A 17,499-nucleotide genomic window follows, 5' to 3' on the forward strand; every position below is an offset into this window, starting at 1 on the left:
TCTTCTGGTCGATTCTCGATTTATTTTAAAGAGGTACTGTCTAGTTACAACATCAACACAACGCTAGTCGTTTTTATTAACTATCACTGATCTCAGTGATTTATTCCTCTTTTTTTTAACACTTAAGGCAGAGAAAAGTTGCATCCTGTAACAATCTGCAGATGTCGCTATTGTTACTTTTGCTTTAAGGGGCAAAGGGGTAATGTATATACACTTTGATGTTGTATTGCTACAATTGATAATTAAAGATTATGATCATTATGCCCACTCATTATAACGACTCATTTGTACTTAATATGTACATAAATTACAACATGTGGGCTCTTTTGCCATATTCTTTAGTGAACGTTGTTTCACATTTAAACGCAGCACAGGTGTGATCTTGAGACTTTCGTCTGTTCGAGGTCACTGCAAACTGGCGGTAGGAAATAGTAAGATTTGCCTGCCAGAGCACTTCCGGTGGCTTCACCTACTGCTGGCAGTTTAGAATTGTATGAGCAATCCAGTTATATATGTAGATCATTGGTCATTACTCAGTTGTTGTGAATCGTGTTTGAACCGGTTTCATTAAACAAATTGTCCAAACGAACCAATTCGCTCAAATAAATCAGACTTCTCGCCTCGCCAACGCTACCGAATGAACACATGGTCATGTGACTACATCTAAACCAATAGCAGCAGCTTCATAGATATAGGAAACAGCGTCCAACACTTCTCTAAAATCAGCTTGGATTGACAGCAGTGCGTCTACATTCGTTTTCAAGAGGTCTATAGTCACGCCGAATCGGTAAGTCTGTGTTTCTTTTTGCTCGATGTCGTCGTTGATTCGGGAATGTCGGGAATGAGATAAGACCGCGAGTTCAAGCGTGCTCCCCTCTGAAACAAAAGACTATCTCTCTCGGTTTCCGGTGTGTTATGATGACGCCTTTTTGCACACGGTGTGGTTGAGGAGCGCGTGGTGTTGTGTGCAGAATCGCCGTCTGGAACGCGCTTACTTTTGAGCGTGGTGCGCGTGTGGAGTCCCGGACCGGTAAGCAGTTGGTAGTTATGTTGATCAAGCCCGTAAGCATGCATGCATTTTGGGTTAGGACATGGTGCAGTGGAATGTACCGATCATAGGCCGCGTGAATCCTGTTGTCCATTCTCATGTAGTGCATCTGTCCAGTTAATGTGTACTAAGTGTCCCAAAACAAAAAGATAAACCAGATAGTTTTGATTAATTCATAGATTTCATTGTCTAAACGACGTGCCTGTTCATAAGCAGCTGTTGCCGCAGTGTGTGTGAACAAGTGTCATTGATGTGCAGAGTAAGAAACACCTATGTAAATGCATTTGGGGGGAAAAAACACCTAATCTTGAAAAGACATTTAAAACATCCGATGTACATTTACTGTTATTGTACAGGATAAGTCTAAAATTTTGTCATCTAAAATGATAGTGGAATTCCTGGACAGATGTTCCAGTAGCATATGGACTCGTTATTTATTATGAAGACCGTAAAAAGCCCATAAAACATGATGTCCTCTTGAAATTTAGCCACTGGTCCTACATATAAAACAGTTTTACGCCGAACACGGTGTGTTTTGAGGTTAAATTCGAAGAAACTATGAAGCCATATGGCATTATAGCGAAACCTTTTCATTCTTCAATTTTTAATATAATTTTAAATATATTTGTATTCTGATAGTAATTCATTATATGGGTCATTATTACAGAATTAAATTTTTTTGGCTTATATATTTATATTATAATTTGAATAGTCTTGTTAAGAAGAATAAATACTATAAGTTACACCCTGCTGTCAAATGTAAAAAAAAATTCCTCATACAATTAATTTTTTAGTATTCCACTATCCTAACCCTATCCCTTGATTTGATTGTCCACCCCATTATGTAATGATACTGTGACCTTTAATTGAAAATCTATGGTATGAAATGATGTCACACTTTGGAAGTAACATCAGCTGTTATTGGAAGTGTGTTCTCCTTTATTTTGGGATGGTAGTCAAATGTGGTCAAGCATAACGTGATGGAAATATATATAGGGAAAATGTATGTAAATTTCAATATATTTATGTTAGCAGAAATCAAATCATCAAGTTTACAAATATGTTAAAAGGTGAGTTCACCCAAAAATGAATAAACTCTGTACACACATGACTGTGTGGCAACACAAATGTCATCATTAAGTTTGCTGATGATACAACAATGGTAGGTCTGATCACTGACAATAATGAAACACTTGTGTATATGGTTGGTGTGACAATAAAGGGATTTGATTTGAAGTTTGAAGCCTAAAAGTCACTGAATTGTAGGAATGGCACATATATTTCTGAATTGTAATGTTGATGTTTTGTTTTTACATCATCTTACAACAATAGGGTTTTCTGTATTATAGGATGCCAGCATGATTGGCAGGTGGTCATGCCTCTGGCCAGTGATGTCACTGGCACTGCTGTGGGTGGGTTCAGTGGAGGCCAGTTCAGACTGCAGGTCTGTCACCATAGAGACGGATAGTCGCATAGCAGAACAGGCGCAACAGCGGCACCTGCAGGCACTGTTTGATAAGTACGGTCAGAATGGCAGTATCTCATTAGAAGGCTTGTACAACCTACTAAAGGGGGTGGGGCTGGACCGCATCCGGAAAGTGATGGTGCATCACCATGGAAATGACCACATACATACACACCCACATGCTCACACACATGCACATGTGGACAAACTCACCACAAACGTGCATCCTGTTACAAGCAAGAAGGTTGATGTTTACCATCATGTGGAAAAGAGTGACCCTGTCCCGAACGTGCACCCTGATCCCTCCCTTGGGAAGAAGAGCCAATCAGATGCACACCTCAATCTTTACATGAAGATGAATCAGGAACTGACTACACCTTTGACCACACCATCATACGTCACAAAGTCACGGCGGACTAATCGTAGCGCTGACTATGATTTAACGCAGGACCACGCCCCATTTAATCCTGCCCAGCCCAATGTAACACACACTAACCACACCCACCAGCCTGAGGACACACCCACCCATGTTCACGATGACCATGATGAGCATGAACACGGCCATGCGAATCTAGAGGTACATTAATGCACAACCACACTAATGTGCACACAGTTACATCCAACCTATCACATACTCACTTAAGTTCTGCTTTTTTTCTTTCAGTGTCAAAATGGCTCCACAGTCCTGCAGTCACATGGCATGACAAAGGAAACGGGTCTCTCTGTCAAGGATTTCAGTTACCTGTGCCCTGCCCTTCTCATGCAAATTGATTCCAAGTCTTGTCTCCTGCACGATGATGACCAATCAGGTTAGGTCTTGAGGCTATAATTCATATACAGTTGTGGTTTGAGCTCTAGTTGTAATGTCTGATCAGCAGAATCTCTGTAACAATTTTCTTCTTTATATTTTTCCCAGATCATCACCATCATCACAACCACCACCATCATCATCATCATCATCACCATCCACACAATCACACCAATGGCAAAAGTCCAAGGATTTCCTCCCTTAGCATTGGTAAGTGTGAGTCAGTCAAATTAACTTTAAACATATCTTGAGTTTTCCATATGAAAAGGCTCAGTTGGATAGTTATTATAACTATGCTATAAGAAACATTAAAATGTGTTATAAGTGGTGTTCATTTGTGCAAATGTAATATCATTATGCATAAGGCAAATAAAGGATTCCCATGGGAAATCTGGAAATATCAGGACATTTTTTAATGTGTTTTCCTTGTAATAAAAATGTTCATGTTAAATAAACTGTAAAGTTTTCTAGCTTTGCTCTGCTTAAAGATATTCAATTGGCTAGATATTGCTCTTTATGTGTTGTAAAGCTTGTTTACAGAAAAACTGATTTCACAAACCAGTGTCTCACTGGTGTTTGGGTCTCACAAAGAATTTAGCTTTAGTCTCCTATTTAAAGAGATAGTTCACCCAAATATTAAAATTCTCTCACCATTTACTCACCCTCATGCCATCCCAGATGCTTACGACCTTCTTTAATCTCCAGAACACAAACACAGATTTTTAGAAGAATATTTCTGCTCAGTAGGTCCATACAATGCAAGTGAATGGTGACCAAAACTTTGAAGCTCCAAAAAGCACAGTAAACAATAATGTGCTCCATTAGTTTCTAGCAATCCAATCGGTTTTGGGTGAGAACAGACCAAAATGTAACTCCTTTTTCACTGTAAATATTGACATCCGCAATCTCCTTGGCGATCATGATTTCAAGTAGGGATTTCAAGTAACTGATCGATCTGCCATCGATGGGAATTGGTCTATATTTGTCTTAAATCTGTGATCGGTCGATCATGCCTAGAATCGGTCGATCATGCCTTTTGTCTGCAGCAGGCAGGGAATCACATATATACTGCTTCTCTAAAGAATAAGCACTCGCTCAGCCCTTGATGCATGACAGAATGGCCTCTGGAGGGTGAGTTGTTGGAAATTCCAAGCATTCACGAATGTAAACATTCAGACACTGTAAATCAAGTGAATATGCCGCTTTGTTTTTAAAAATGTGTAAATTACATGTGTATGTATATTAAGCTGCCCGTTATCTAGTGTCGTTACGGTAGAAATTCGGACTCATTGCACAGTGAGCAGGAAGAGGATAAAGACGCTGCTAACGGGTATAAAAGCGACTTAAACAATAAATAAACATGCAAATACATGACGCGAGTCATGACAATCAGACACTGTGTTGAGCTATAGAGACTGAGCGATCATGTACGCATTCTCGGTGTCAATCATACAAGTGCTCTCAATATCCCATCAGTCACTCCTCTCAGAACAATTCTGTGAGGATCGCAATTTAAATATTTGTTCATGTTAACTACAGTAATGTTAAATAATATTAACAAATTGAACCTTTTTGTAAAGTGTTACCATAACTTTACTGTTTGGGGCCAAAACATAACTGCAGCATATAACTTGCAGAAGTGTGGCAAAGGGCGAAAAAGTGGTATCAGTCTTGGTGATAAAAAAAAATAGTAAATTTTATCGGCCTCAAATTTCCTGATCTGTGCACCACTAGTGCTTAATATGCAGTTGTTGCCTCTAATTTCAAATAGCTACAGAGATTTTTTTTTTCATTTAAGGTCAGTTTGGCCTGTAAAAGAGCAAATAAACATCCTTTTGATGAACTCTTTCATTCATTCTTGTCTGTTGCTTAAACAAAGAAAATAATCAGCAATCGAAAACGGCCCATTTGCTTGTATAAAATCGGAAACGGCCATGAAAAATCATGATTGGTGCATCCCTAATTTCAAGCTCGATTACACTTCCTTGCCCTTTGTGCATGTGTCAAGCACTTGGAAGTGTAATCAAGCTTGGCAAGATTTCACTGAAAACGGTAAAATTTTAGTTTGTTCTCACCCAAAACTGATTGGATCGCTGCATAAAACATGGATTAAAACACTGGATTACTTTTATGGTGCCTGTATGTACTTTGGAGCTTCAAAGTTTGATCACCATTAACTTGCTTTCTATGGACCTACAGAGCTAAAATATTCTTCTAAAAATCTTCATTTGTGTTCTGCTGGAGAAATAGAGTCATACACATCTGTGATGGCATGAGGGTTTAGTAAATAAATGTGAGAACTTAGAAGTAATGATATTCTGCATATGTTCTATTACATATGAGTTTTTACATTTGGCACTTCGTATTTAATGTAACAATGTGGCTATATAATGTGTATATATGACCTCTTTAAAACTTTTTTTTTTTCTTCAGTATAAAGTTACTAATGTGTGCGTGCTCCAATTGTGAAAATAATGTGTCCTTTGGTTTTGGGTCATGTTTGTACTTTGGTTTCTAACAACAAGTATGTTTTACAGCATGGATCGGAGGCTTTCTCTCCATCACTTTAATCAGTTTGCTGGCATTGGTTGGCGTGGTTTTGATTCCCCTCATGAACAGAGTTTGCTTCAATTTCCTGCTAAGCTTCTTGGTGGCCCTCGCTGTGGGCACTCTTAGCGGAGACGCTCTCCTCCACCTCATACCACATGTAAGGCACATTCACGTTACATGACATATATGCAACAGAATGCTGGGAATTTTTTACTGATGTTTTTATAGGGATAATTCACCCATGTTGCTCCAATCCTGTATGACTTCACACAAAAGTAGATATTAAGCAGAATGAACATGTACACGCCATGATTTTTCTGTACGTTTTGTAAAACAAAAATCAAGGTTATGTAATTGGACATTTCTCATCGGCTATTCTCATTGGCTGCTCTCAGTCACTGGGTCATCAACCGCACAGCCACTCAGAGCATCATAACCTTGAAGAGGACTCCCTTCGGCCTGTGTGGACAGGGCTGACTGTGCTGAGCGGAGTCTACATCATGTTCCTTATAGAGCACTTCCTGACCCTCGCCAAAATGTATAAAGACAAAAAACAAAAGGTCAGCATACACCCGTGCACACACACACACACACACATGCTACAAGCTGTTCAGTGATGCTGCAGGGCTCAGATCTAATATCTTGCATGAATATAGTCATATTCACATTGTTATTTTTGGCCGTTTTCATTGCATAATATTTGGAGTCAAATTATACAGCAAATAAGCCATTCATAGGTTTTGTAAACACTGTGGCTCTGTCAACATTGCTTTGTTTGAGGGGCCTGACATGGCAACATTGGCATGTTTGGAGCGGCACTCCCTGTGTTGCTTGACCAATGGAAGACGCCCAGAGTGTTTGAGAAACCTTTAATTATTTTTGCAATTCAGTTTGGTACACTAGTGGTGCAGACACTACATGCGTTATTTTTTAAAGGGATAGTTCACCTAAAACTTTTAATTCTCTCATTTACTCACCCTCATACCATCCCAGATGTGTATGACTTTCTTTCTTCAGTAGAACACAAACAAAGGTTCTTAGAAGAATATTTCAGCTCTGTAGGTCCATACATTCAAAGTGAATGGTGACTAGACCTTTTGTAGCTCCAAAAATCACAAAGGAAACATTAAAGTTATCCATAAGACTCCAGTGTTTAAATCCATATCTTCAGAAGCAATACAATAGTTCTTTAAATCTCCATTTTAATGTTCAATTTCAGATGTGAAATTGAAACTAAACATGCACCACATGACTTTCAGGTGTTAAAGTGAAAGTGGAGATTTAGAGTAAAAATGGACTTAAATTTAGATTTTCTCACCCACACCTATTATATTGTTTCTGAACATTTGGATTTAAACACTAGAGTCTTATGGATTACTCCTGTTTCCTTTGTGATTTTTGGAGCGACAAATGTTTGGTCACCATTCACTTGCATTGTATGGACCTACAGATCTGAGAAATTCTTCTAAAAAGAAAGTCTGCTGAAGAAAGCAAGAAAGTCATACACATCTTAGATGGCATGAAAGTGGGTAAATAATGAGAGAATTGAAATTTTTGGGTGAACAGTATCTTTAAAGATGCGCTCAGTAAAATTGTGTGTTGCGTTGACACCTAGTGGGGTAGCTGCAGCATTATTCAAAAATAGCAATCTGTGAGTGATGTCATTGTCAAAATGCAGTATTTGCAGTTAGCAATGATTAATTTAATCTGCAAGTGTAAGCGACTGGTCATTTTAACTCGCTGATGCTTATTAATGTCCGCCCAGCACTATGTGTAGCTTTTGCTCTAAAACTGATATAACTACATGTTGTAAAACATTAAAAAAAAAAAAAAAATGCTGTTCTACTGTTACTAATTCTTTCTGTTTAAAAGTTCTGCAATTTTTAAAATAATAAATCAATTAGTTCACCTTAAGGGGTTTTGCATGACAAAGGGTTCTCGACAATTAAATATTATTAATGTATTATTGTGTGTGTGTAGGTGCTAAAGATGGTGGATCTAGAAGCAGAGGTTTTGGAATCCGAGAAACTGCCATCACTGGAAGAAAATGATGTCAAAACACTTGAAGGTGAACATGTCTGACTTAATGTACAAAGTTTGTGCATGCTTATGTACATTCTGTCAAAGTTTAACTGCCCCTGTCAATTACATCAGCTTCTGAAACAAACGGAGGCAGCGCATGTGTGCGGGGCATGGCAGAGGAAGAGCAAGTGATGTTGGGGGCAGAGCTCTACACCGACCTGGACTGTGAGAACAAATGCCACTCCCACTTCCATGATACCGTTGGCCAGTCAGATGAGCAACATCATCATCACCATGACTACCATCACATACTACATCACCATCACTCACAGAACCATCACCCTCACACACACACTCATAGACACACACACTCCTACTCGCAACAACACTTCCAGCAGGCTGGCGTGGCCACACTAGCCTGGATGGTCATCATGGGAGATGGACTTCACAACTTCAGTGACGGACTTGCCATTGGTAAGTTTAACAGACACACATTTTATCATAATTAACTCATAATATAAGAGTTATGAAAATTTGTATGACTTTCTTATGTGGAATAAAATAGGGAATTTATTAATGAATATTCTGGTCCGTCTTGTCAATACAATGGTAGTTAAGAGGGGCTCACTTTAATGTTTCAAAAAAGGATACAAACGTATCATGAAAGTAGTCCAGGAGCGCTATGAGAGAAGCTTGTTCATAGTGGCTGGTATGTTCATGCCAGAACTAGTGATGTTAAGCAATTAAAAACCATGCAATTTCTCACATGAACACGCATGCCTCTGTGATTGAGCTTCTCTCGTGCACTCATGAGCGTGCAATGGACGTGAAGATTTTCCCTTAAAATGACTTAACTTCCGGGTTGTTCGTGTGTCTTCAGAAGACTTGGAATATGACACACAGAATACTTTTATTACACTTTAAAATACATTTATATTTACTCCCATTGTATTGAAAAGACAGAATGTATTATTCATTATAACTTCTCTTTTTGTGTTTCGCACAAGAAATTCACATCGTATTTGCAGTGTAAATTACTGCGTGTGAATATGGAAAATGATTTGACTTATTAGTGCAAGTGATAGCGGAACTAACATCAGAACTTATAAACGTATACTTTAGCCTTCCATCTGAATAAAAACTCCCTTATGCATCAAACCTTGAATGCAAAGTACCATTAAAAGTGGCACGTTATTTTCACATTAAGAGCACTGTTTTCTCACGCTCAGATGGCAGGGCACGCTCTTCTCTGTCTCTCGCATGCACGCAGAGCGAGAGTGAATCCGCATAGGCGTATATACCATTTCAAGATGGTTTAAGCAGAGTTTCTTGCTTTTGTTTTTTGTCAAAAAGACTGATAGCATTTTAAATTGACAGATATCTTAAAAACATGGTGCTCGTGCTCAAGATTCTGAGAAAACTGGCGAGATAAGGCACAGTGGTCAACGACCTCCATCTAGCGTGGGTTTCCTTAGGAAAACTATTTAAAAACAGCATAAATGGATGCAGAAACGCATCTTCAAAAAATTGTGAGGTAGTTTGTACACATCTTCGAAAACATATTGTCATCTTTCGATATTATTGCATTATACAACCCTTACCAGAGATGGTTACGACTGAAAATACATTCAAATAGTTATGAATGTCTTGAAAATTTGGTTTATATATTTGAGTGTTGAACTAATAATTTGTTAAGAATTACCAATATAGGGGGCCTGGGTAGCTCAGCAAGTATTGACTCTGACTACCAACCCTGGAGTTGCGAGTTTGAATCCAGGGTGTGCTGAGTGACTCCAGCCAGGTCTCCCAAGCAACCAAATTGGCTCGGTTGCTAGGGAGAGTAGAGTCACATGGGGTAACCTCCTCGTGGTCGCTATAATGTGGTTCTCGCTCTCAGTGGGGAGTTGTGCGTAGATGCCATGAAGGATAGCGTGAAGCCTCCACACGTGCTATGTCTCCGCGGTAACGTGCACAGCCAGCCACATAAGATGCAGAGGCAACTGAGATTTGGCCTCCGCCACCCGGATTGAGGCGAGTCACTATGCCAGCACAAGGACTTGGAGCGCAATGGGCATTCCAAATTGGGGAGAAAAAAAAAGAATTGCCAATATAATGTTTGTTACTGGCAAATGAAGGATAAAGTGTCATCAATATATTTTTAGTTTATTAGATGCTCATAAAGGTGATCAGTTAGGACTGATGTTGTTTGGTGCTTGCCTGTATGGTTAAGAAAACACTTGAAAAGACACCTATGAAAAACTTCTGTTGTTCACGCAACATTCTTTAAAAAAACTGACCTGACCGGTGCATGAGCATTCCTAAACTAAAATGTTAGCGTAGAGCCCTGTATGTAATGTTTAGAATGACCTCAGGGTGTGCAAATTATGACAGAATTTTTGGGTAAACCATTCCTTTAGTTTTGTTCCTGAGGGTCAGTATTTACAGAGTGTGTGTTTGCATTTCAGGAGGAAACAAAAGGGATGTGTGTGTTTATTTTTTAGGTGCAGCATTCACAGAAGGATTGTCCAGTGGCCTTAGTACCTCAGTTGCTGTATTCTGCCATGAGCTTCCTCATGAGCTGGGTAATATCTCTTGGCATCATGATGACAACTCTTTTTGACATTTGAAATGTACCTCTGTGTAAACCTAGTGTATTTTCACTGTTTTGTATTTTCAAATCTGTTTAACCCAGCGCCTCATCTGCACACCACAAAAAGTCTTCGATAATTTTTTTCTTATTCACTTGCCCTTTGCTTCTCATTCCTGTAGGTGATTTTGCTGTCTTGCTGAAGGCTGGTATGTCAGTACGACAGGCCATTCTGTACAATCTGCTGTCGGCCCTGATGGGATATCTGGGCATGATCACGGGTATTTTGATTGGTCATTACGCTGAGAATGTTGCCATGTGGGTCTTTGCTCTCACTGCTGGATTATTTATGTATGTCGCGCTTGTAGACATGGTAAGTACACATCCCGTTTATTGAATTACTGCAATGGTTTCTATGGAAAAACTTAAAAAATAATGTGATGCCAACACATTTCTCCAAGTGCACAATAGAAATTGTGTGGATAGTGGTGTTTTTACATATTGCAAGTATGCATATTATTCCCATAGTGTTTATTCCACTGAAACCATGATCTTAAATTACTCTTGTGTTTTTGTAGGTACCGGAAATGTTGCACAATGATGCAAGTGAAGCAGGTTTTAGTCATTATGGCTTCTTCCTCCTGCAGAATGCGGGCATACTCCTGGGCTTCGGCATCATGCTCGTCATCGCTGTTTTTGAACACAGGATACAACTCGACATTGGATTCTGACTTGATGATTGTACAGTCATACCTTCAATAATATCCTCAAGTCTCCATATAAATTCTGCCCTGTTATATGTAACCCTAAACCTCACTCATCCAGTGTCCATCTGTTGACATGCCCGGGATATTGCATAGTCTGTGAACAGATGGCAGCAGCTCAGTATTTATAAGTAATTGTCTTCTTATTTGTGGCTTAAGAGTGGGAGGAGCATTTATTTAAAACAATTGCCTGTTACAATTTCAATATAAAAGAGAAACTTGCGCCATAATATAGGGTTTTTATTGATTTGTTTACACAGTGTTTGTTTATTGTTATGCAGTGTTGTACAGTAGTTGCTTAAGTGAGCAATGTGTTTGTTCATTCTGCACATGCTGTCCCAGTAACATTCCAGTAAACGTGTCCCACAATACACTTGTCTGATATCTGGTCTTTGCACATTTGGTTAATATCTGCTTGATCCTGTCGATTAGAGTATTAGCTTGCATGTTATTGGGTTGGGAATAGGGCCCAAATAAAATTTTCCCTCATCAGCATAATGAGGGTGAAATGAGAATGTACTCACCGTACAGATCTTGGAAGCCTTTTTAAATCTGAAATGAGCAACAATGGCAATTTGCCTCAAGATACCAGTCTCCCTTTGAAACTGCACATGTTGATTTTGATCTTATTTGTTTAGGTTAATAAATATGAGGACTATTCCAAATTTGTGTCACCACATGGAATTGTGCAGTAAAAAAGGGCATCCTACGTAAACTTATGATGGCAAAATTTGTACAAGGTAAGTGCGGATGACGCGCAAGTCACGTTTTCACTTAAGAAATTGTTCACCCAAAAAATCAAATCCTCCAGACTTGTATGACTTTCATTCTTCTGCTGAACACAAAATTGGTTTTTAGAAGAATATCTCTGCTCTGTAGGTCCATGCAAGTGAATGGTGGACAGAACTTTGACAGCACATTAAGGCAGCATAAAAGTAATCCATATGATTCCAGTGGTAAAATCCATGTCTTCTGAAGCAATATGATAAGTGTAAGAAACACACACTTAAAAAAAAAAAAAAGATCATTATTTAAGTCCTTTTTTTACTATAAATTCTCCTTCATGCCCAGTAGGTGGTGATGTGCACGAAGAATGTGAATGTGGAGATTAATAGTAAAAAATAAATATTGATCTGTTTCTCACCCCAATCTTTCGTATTGCTTTCTGAACACTTGGATTTAACCACTGGAGTTGTATGGATTACTGTTATACAGTGTTGGGGAAGCTACTTTGAAACTGTAGTTGACAAGCTGCAAGCTACTCATAATTTTAAGTAGTTAAGCTACAGTCAAGCTACTCTTTTGAAAAAGTAGTTCGCTACATTTAATGAGGCAGTATTTTTTTATGTTACAATCAAATCAAGAATATTAATTAATGTTTTAATTAAATACATTTTATGTGTTTAAATGTATTTAATACATTTAATGAATAGTAACATACAGTTAATAATGGCCATAAAATAAATAGAACAGAATAAAAACTGAAAAGTTCAGATAACATGAAAAAATATTTTTTATACTTTACACTTTTCAGTCCTGCTGTGGCCAGGTGTAGCATAATTCCCTAAAGATCAAATTTGTATGATAACCTATACTTGGCCTGGCATTTTTTGTTCTTGTCACATAATATTTTGTGTGTATATTATGTATAAATAAAGACTCCGGGCTTGTTTCTCCCCTCACCTGGGATCATGCTCATTGTATTTTCTGACTTTGTTGCCGTTGACAATCTGACCAACATGATGTAGCGTTTGGTCATGCTACTTTCTGGAAAAAGTAGTTTGTTACTGGGAAAGCTACTCTGCTTTAAAAGCAGCTGAGCTACTGTCAAGATACTGAAAAATGTAGTTAGCTACTCCCCAACACTGCTTTTATGCTGCCTTTATGTGCTTTTTTTAACATCAAAGTTCTGGCCACCATTCAAAATATATCGCCATCGTTTATTCCATATGCATTTTAGAACTGTCCATTAATCCTGATGAAATTGATGCTTTGAAAATCAATGTTTAAAGTCAGAAACGTTTGCCTTTTAATGTTTAGTGCTAAAATCACAGTTAAAACAGCAGTTAGTTTGGATTAATAAGCTTCTGCCCGTGTGTCTATATGAGTTTACAATGTTATTTACAACGAGGAACAAGATCATACTTATGGCAGACAGTTTGTAATGTAGACAGCTCTTTGAATCTGTATAAAACACTGATAGACATTTTGTTGTCTGCAATTCAAAATGTTTTCTTAAAGGTACAGTACGGATGATTTCTTGTAAAATAAAATTGTCAGAAATGAACAAAATAAAAATGTTCCTTGTTCAAAACCACAATCTTTCCTTTCCTCTATTCACTATGATACACCTATAATAATAATAATAATAATAATAATAATTTATATTCAGAGCTGTATGGGTCCGATTTGGCAGGAACTTTAAGGCTTCTGTCATTTGTCCTTGCATGTTTATATAAAGAAGGTCCGGCAGCATATATGCTACTTATTTACTCAGACGGCATATTTTTCATATATAATGTATTTGTTTTTTCTGACTCCGACTCTTGGTGAAGCTAGTCAGATCCATCTGATATATTATTGATCACAGGCAACCATGGATATAGCTCAAACCATCAGATTCACCCACGCAGAAGAGCAGTGCCGAAGTACAACTTATGTAAAAAACAAAAACAACAACATTCCTCAGCAACTTGGAATTTTTGCGTTCAACCACAACAGTTGATAGACAGCCCAAAATTCCATATGTAGATTTAACAGATATTTCCTTCCAGTGCTACGTGTGAATACAGTCTCATCTTGTAGCCAGCCAGCATTATTCAAAAGTTTTTAATTAACCCAGAATAAGTGCAGATCCTTACTCTACTGTGGAAAACAAAAGTGAAATGATAATGTAATGAACAGACAACTTTATCTCTCTCTCTCTCTCCTGTCATTTTGGTCATTCCTCACTCTCAATGTAGTCCTGTGCTTTTCTAGGTCTGTATTTGAAAAGAATATGATTGGCGGGTGGCATGATGCCAAGACCAGCACGGCTGGTGTCCAACATCGCCTCCTGCTGGATTTGTGGCAACTGCATTTCACACATGAGCAGCATAACACAAATAAACTGTTTCAGCTCATTCAACGCAAAAAAGCGCCCCGGACATTGCGTGGTCCCTGAGCCGAATGGCATACGGTAGTACCGGACTTTCTGGCCACATTTATAAAACTCTGTTTTCTCCTTCCCGTCCTCCACGAATCGGTCAAACTGGAACTGCTAAAGAAACAAACGAACAAACACACACACAATATATCAATAATTAAATAATAAAAATGCATGCTTCAGAAAAAGGTCTGCTATATATCTCCAGGGAGCTTTAGGCATGTGTTACCTGAGGCTGTGTGTATATTTCAGGATCAAGGTGTGTGCTTTGGGGGTAAAGAGCAATGATGTCATCTTTTCGCAGGGCGATGGAATGCTGGGCATCCAGACGCAAACAAAAATTTTCCTGAACCACCCGGATGTTCATCGATACAGAGGAGAGACGCAAACTCTCATTCACTGAACTCTCTGTAGAGAGAGGCATGTTAGACATTTGTATGTTAATGTATGTATTGTCTGCTACAAGCGGCTGCAATATAAAAGGTCAAATAAAGGCAGCTATATATATTTAAATTATTATATTTAATATATTGTGTGAAACCCATTTATACAGAGTAATATTGTAAAGACAAATATTTACTTTGCATTAAGTTTATAGCATAAGACTAATGTTAGATGTACAGTCTAAACTGGAACAAATCCAAGAAACTATTTCAAAATAATTAATATTTGTTTGTATAGTGTTTTTTATGTCAATTTCAGTGAATTTGGCAGTGAACCTTTTTTATTAACTTTATATATATCAAAAAAATAATTTAATTCCCCAAACTTTTCTGCAAAGACCCCCTGACAACCCCTTATTGACCCCTGAGCCAGGGGTTCCCCTCAATATTATTACATTTGTGATGTGAATCATGATATGCATGCAATACCCAGATAAATCATTTGGTCTAGCTGTTTCCGTGTTATCATAATGTCCTCTTTGCAGATTGACTGCATTTTCTCCTCTCCAACCACATTCACAATCTCTGCCTGCACTGCAGCAAGGGCTTCTGGACAGGAAAGGAGGTGGTAAAGACACCAGAAAGCTGCTGGGATGGTGTTTCCCACTGAGGCCCACAACATGGCAAAATGATGTGCTGTAGACAAAGAGAGACAAAAGCTGAATGTGTGTGTGTGTCTAAACCAAAGGGTGATCTGCACCCAGTAAAGCGCAGTCATGATTTGGTTTCAGTGTGTGCTAATCTGTACATGCAAGCCTTCCTCTCGGCATTATTGTTGGCTTCTCTTCACCATCAAACGGAAGCTGAGGTCTGAAAATCGTGTTATCAGATGCCCTTCATTGACTCCTAAGGCATAGCACTGACACAACAAGTACTTCAGAGAGTAAAAGGATCACTGGATTTAAGTTATTCAGGTTAGTGACACTGAATCTTTTAAAAGATACTCAAGAGTTTTGTTTGAGGCACAAAAGCAGAACAGTACATTCTGCTTTTTGTTTCTTAGTAATGCCTGTGAAATAGTTTGCCCTTCTTTTCTATACTGCACTGCACTTATGTACAAGTCTCTACACATTTTCTGCTATTTTCTGTGTTTTATGAACAATACCCAGAGACTGCCATGCCATTATTTCATTATTTCAGTTGATTATTGTAGTCTCAATCTCAAATAAACCACAAAACAAATACAAACAATACAAACTGTGATTGAGCACTTTCCTCTAAGTGCACAATTCTCGGAAAGAATAAAGCAAAGTGGACACTACAGGACACACAGCCTTTTGTTTTCGGTCCGATCAGAGACCTACATGACCATTCATCATCGACTGAAGTTGCGATCCCGAAATTAATTCACAAACTCGTGCGCATAGCACGGGATAGCTTATTTGTGATAACATGTGAACAAACAACACGAAAGAAGGACTTGCACACATTATTGCACTGTTTTACTCAAAACGGAAGGTGTTCCTTTTGAAGCAAAGTTCAACTCCTGCAGAGATATCAAACTCCAATACTACTAATTCGGGTGCACTGCTCTAACATTGAAATAATCCGTTCACAACAGATGTTTATGTTGAAAAACAAATGAGGTAATATCCATCCCACTTTCCATCAGAGCCAACAGTATACTAAAACTGAAACATCTTGAAGTAATTTAAATAATTCTGGATTATTTCCCTTGTGCTTTTAATCAGATTAAGCCCGTATCCACCCACATAATCTGATGTCTAGATTTGATATTGCCAACTTTTTTACTGACTAAGCTCAGACAGTTTGTATGAAAAGCCCTATAAAATATGAGCAATCACTCTTTGTTGTGGAATGGGAAATCCACTCTGAGGCATATTCCAGCACTAGGTGTGAGGGAAGCAATAGTCATGCATCAACATTATCTACCAAACTTTCCAACATGATGCATTACAGACATCACTAGACTTGAAAATCACTCTACAGACCACTAAAATAAGTCCAAGATGCTTTAAAGGGATAGTTCACCCAAAAATGAAAATTCACTCATCATTTACTTATGCCATCCCAGATGTGTAAGACTTTCTTACTTCAGCAGAACACAAACAAAGATTTTATAAGAATATCTCAGCTCTGTAGGTCCATAAAATGCAAGTGAATGGTGATCAGAACTTTGTAGCTCCAGAAAATCATATAATGGAAACAGAAGTAATCCATAAGACTCCAGCAGTTAAATCCATATCTTCAAGTAATATAATAGGTGTTGTTGAGAAACTCTTTTTTTTTTTTACTCTAAATCTCCACTTTCACTTTTACATCTGAAAGTTAAAGTGGAGATTTAGAATAAAAAGGACTTAAATATTGTTCTGTTTCTCCCCCACACCTATTATACTGCTTCTAAAGATATAGATTTAAACACAGGAGTCATGTGATTTACTTGTATGTTTCCTTTATGTGGTTTTTGGAGCTACAAAAGGTCTGATCACCATTCACTTGCATTATATGGACCTATATTTTTCTAAAAATCTTTGTTTGTGTTCTGCTGAAGAAAGTCATAATGATCTGGGACAGTACGAGGGTGAGAAAATAAGAGAAATTAAATTTTTTAATTAACTATCCCTTTAAGTGCAAAAGACACCAGCGTGACTCACAGCATCATAAGAAAAGGAAAGTCCCACTTACAGCAGAGTGTTCACCATCAAA

The 17,499-nt window shown here is 38.1% G+C and overlaps 2 protein-coding genes across 4 annotated transcripts in view; one reads left to right on the plus strand and one right to left on the minus strand.

Moving 5' to 3' along the window:
* The first annotated feature begins 445 nt into the window (after positions 1 to 445).
* Positions 446 to 14,155, plus strand: slc39a6 (solute carrier family 39 member 6). 2 transcript variants are annotated; one of them, XM_052128834.1, is made up of 11 exons: positions 446 to 787; positions 2,398 to 3,090; positions 3,178 to 3,322; positions 3,430 to 3,531; positions 5,859 to 6,028; positions 6,267 to 6,431; positions 7,852 to 7,939; positions 8,026 to 8,367; positions 10,395 to 10,475; positions 10,663 to 10,853; positions 11,059 to 14,155. In XM_052128834.1, the coding sequence occupies exons 2-11, from the start codon at positions 2,407 to 2,409 to the stop codon at positions 11,209 to 11,211; spliced, it is 2,121 nt and encodes a 706-aa protein (XP_051984794.1). In that variant the 5' UTR covers positions 446 to 787; positions 2,398 to 2,406; the 3' UTR covers positions 11,212 to 14,155. The 2 variants fall into 2 exon arrangements, with proteins under 2 accessions (XP_051984794.1, XP_051984795.1); XM_052128835.1 differs by lacking the exon at positions 446 to 787 and adding an exon at positions 915 to 1,030.
* A 29-nt stretch (positions 14,156 to 14,184) lies between these two features.
* Positions 14,185 to 17,499, minus strand: part of LOC127645276 (cytochrome P450 7B1-like) — a 14,284-nt gene continuing 10,969 nt past the window's right edge. For both annotated transcript variants that reach the window (XM_052128841.1, XM_052128842.1), the window contains 3 exons: positions 15,262 to 15,468; positions 14,619 to 14,797; positions 14,185 to 14,503 (listed from right to left, as the gene is read on the minus strand). In XM_052128841.1, coding sequence (XP_051984801.1) covers positions 14,186 to 14,503; positions 14,619 to 14,797; positions 15,262 to 15,468 — 704 coding nt within the window. In that variant the 3' untranslated portion in view covers position 14,185. The remainder of the gene's footprint in view (positions 14,504 to 14,618; positions 14,798 to 15,261; positions 15,469 to 17,499) is intronic.

Source organism: Xyrauchen texanus, chromosome 6, assembly GCF_025860055.1.
Source record: "Xyrauchen texanus isolate HMW12.3.18 chromosome 6, RBS_HiC_50CHRs, whole genome shotgun sequence".
NCBI lineage: Eukaryota > Metazoa > Chordata > Actinopteri > Cypriniformes > Catostomidae > Xyrauchen > Xyrauchen texanus.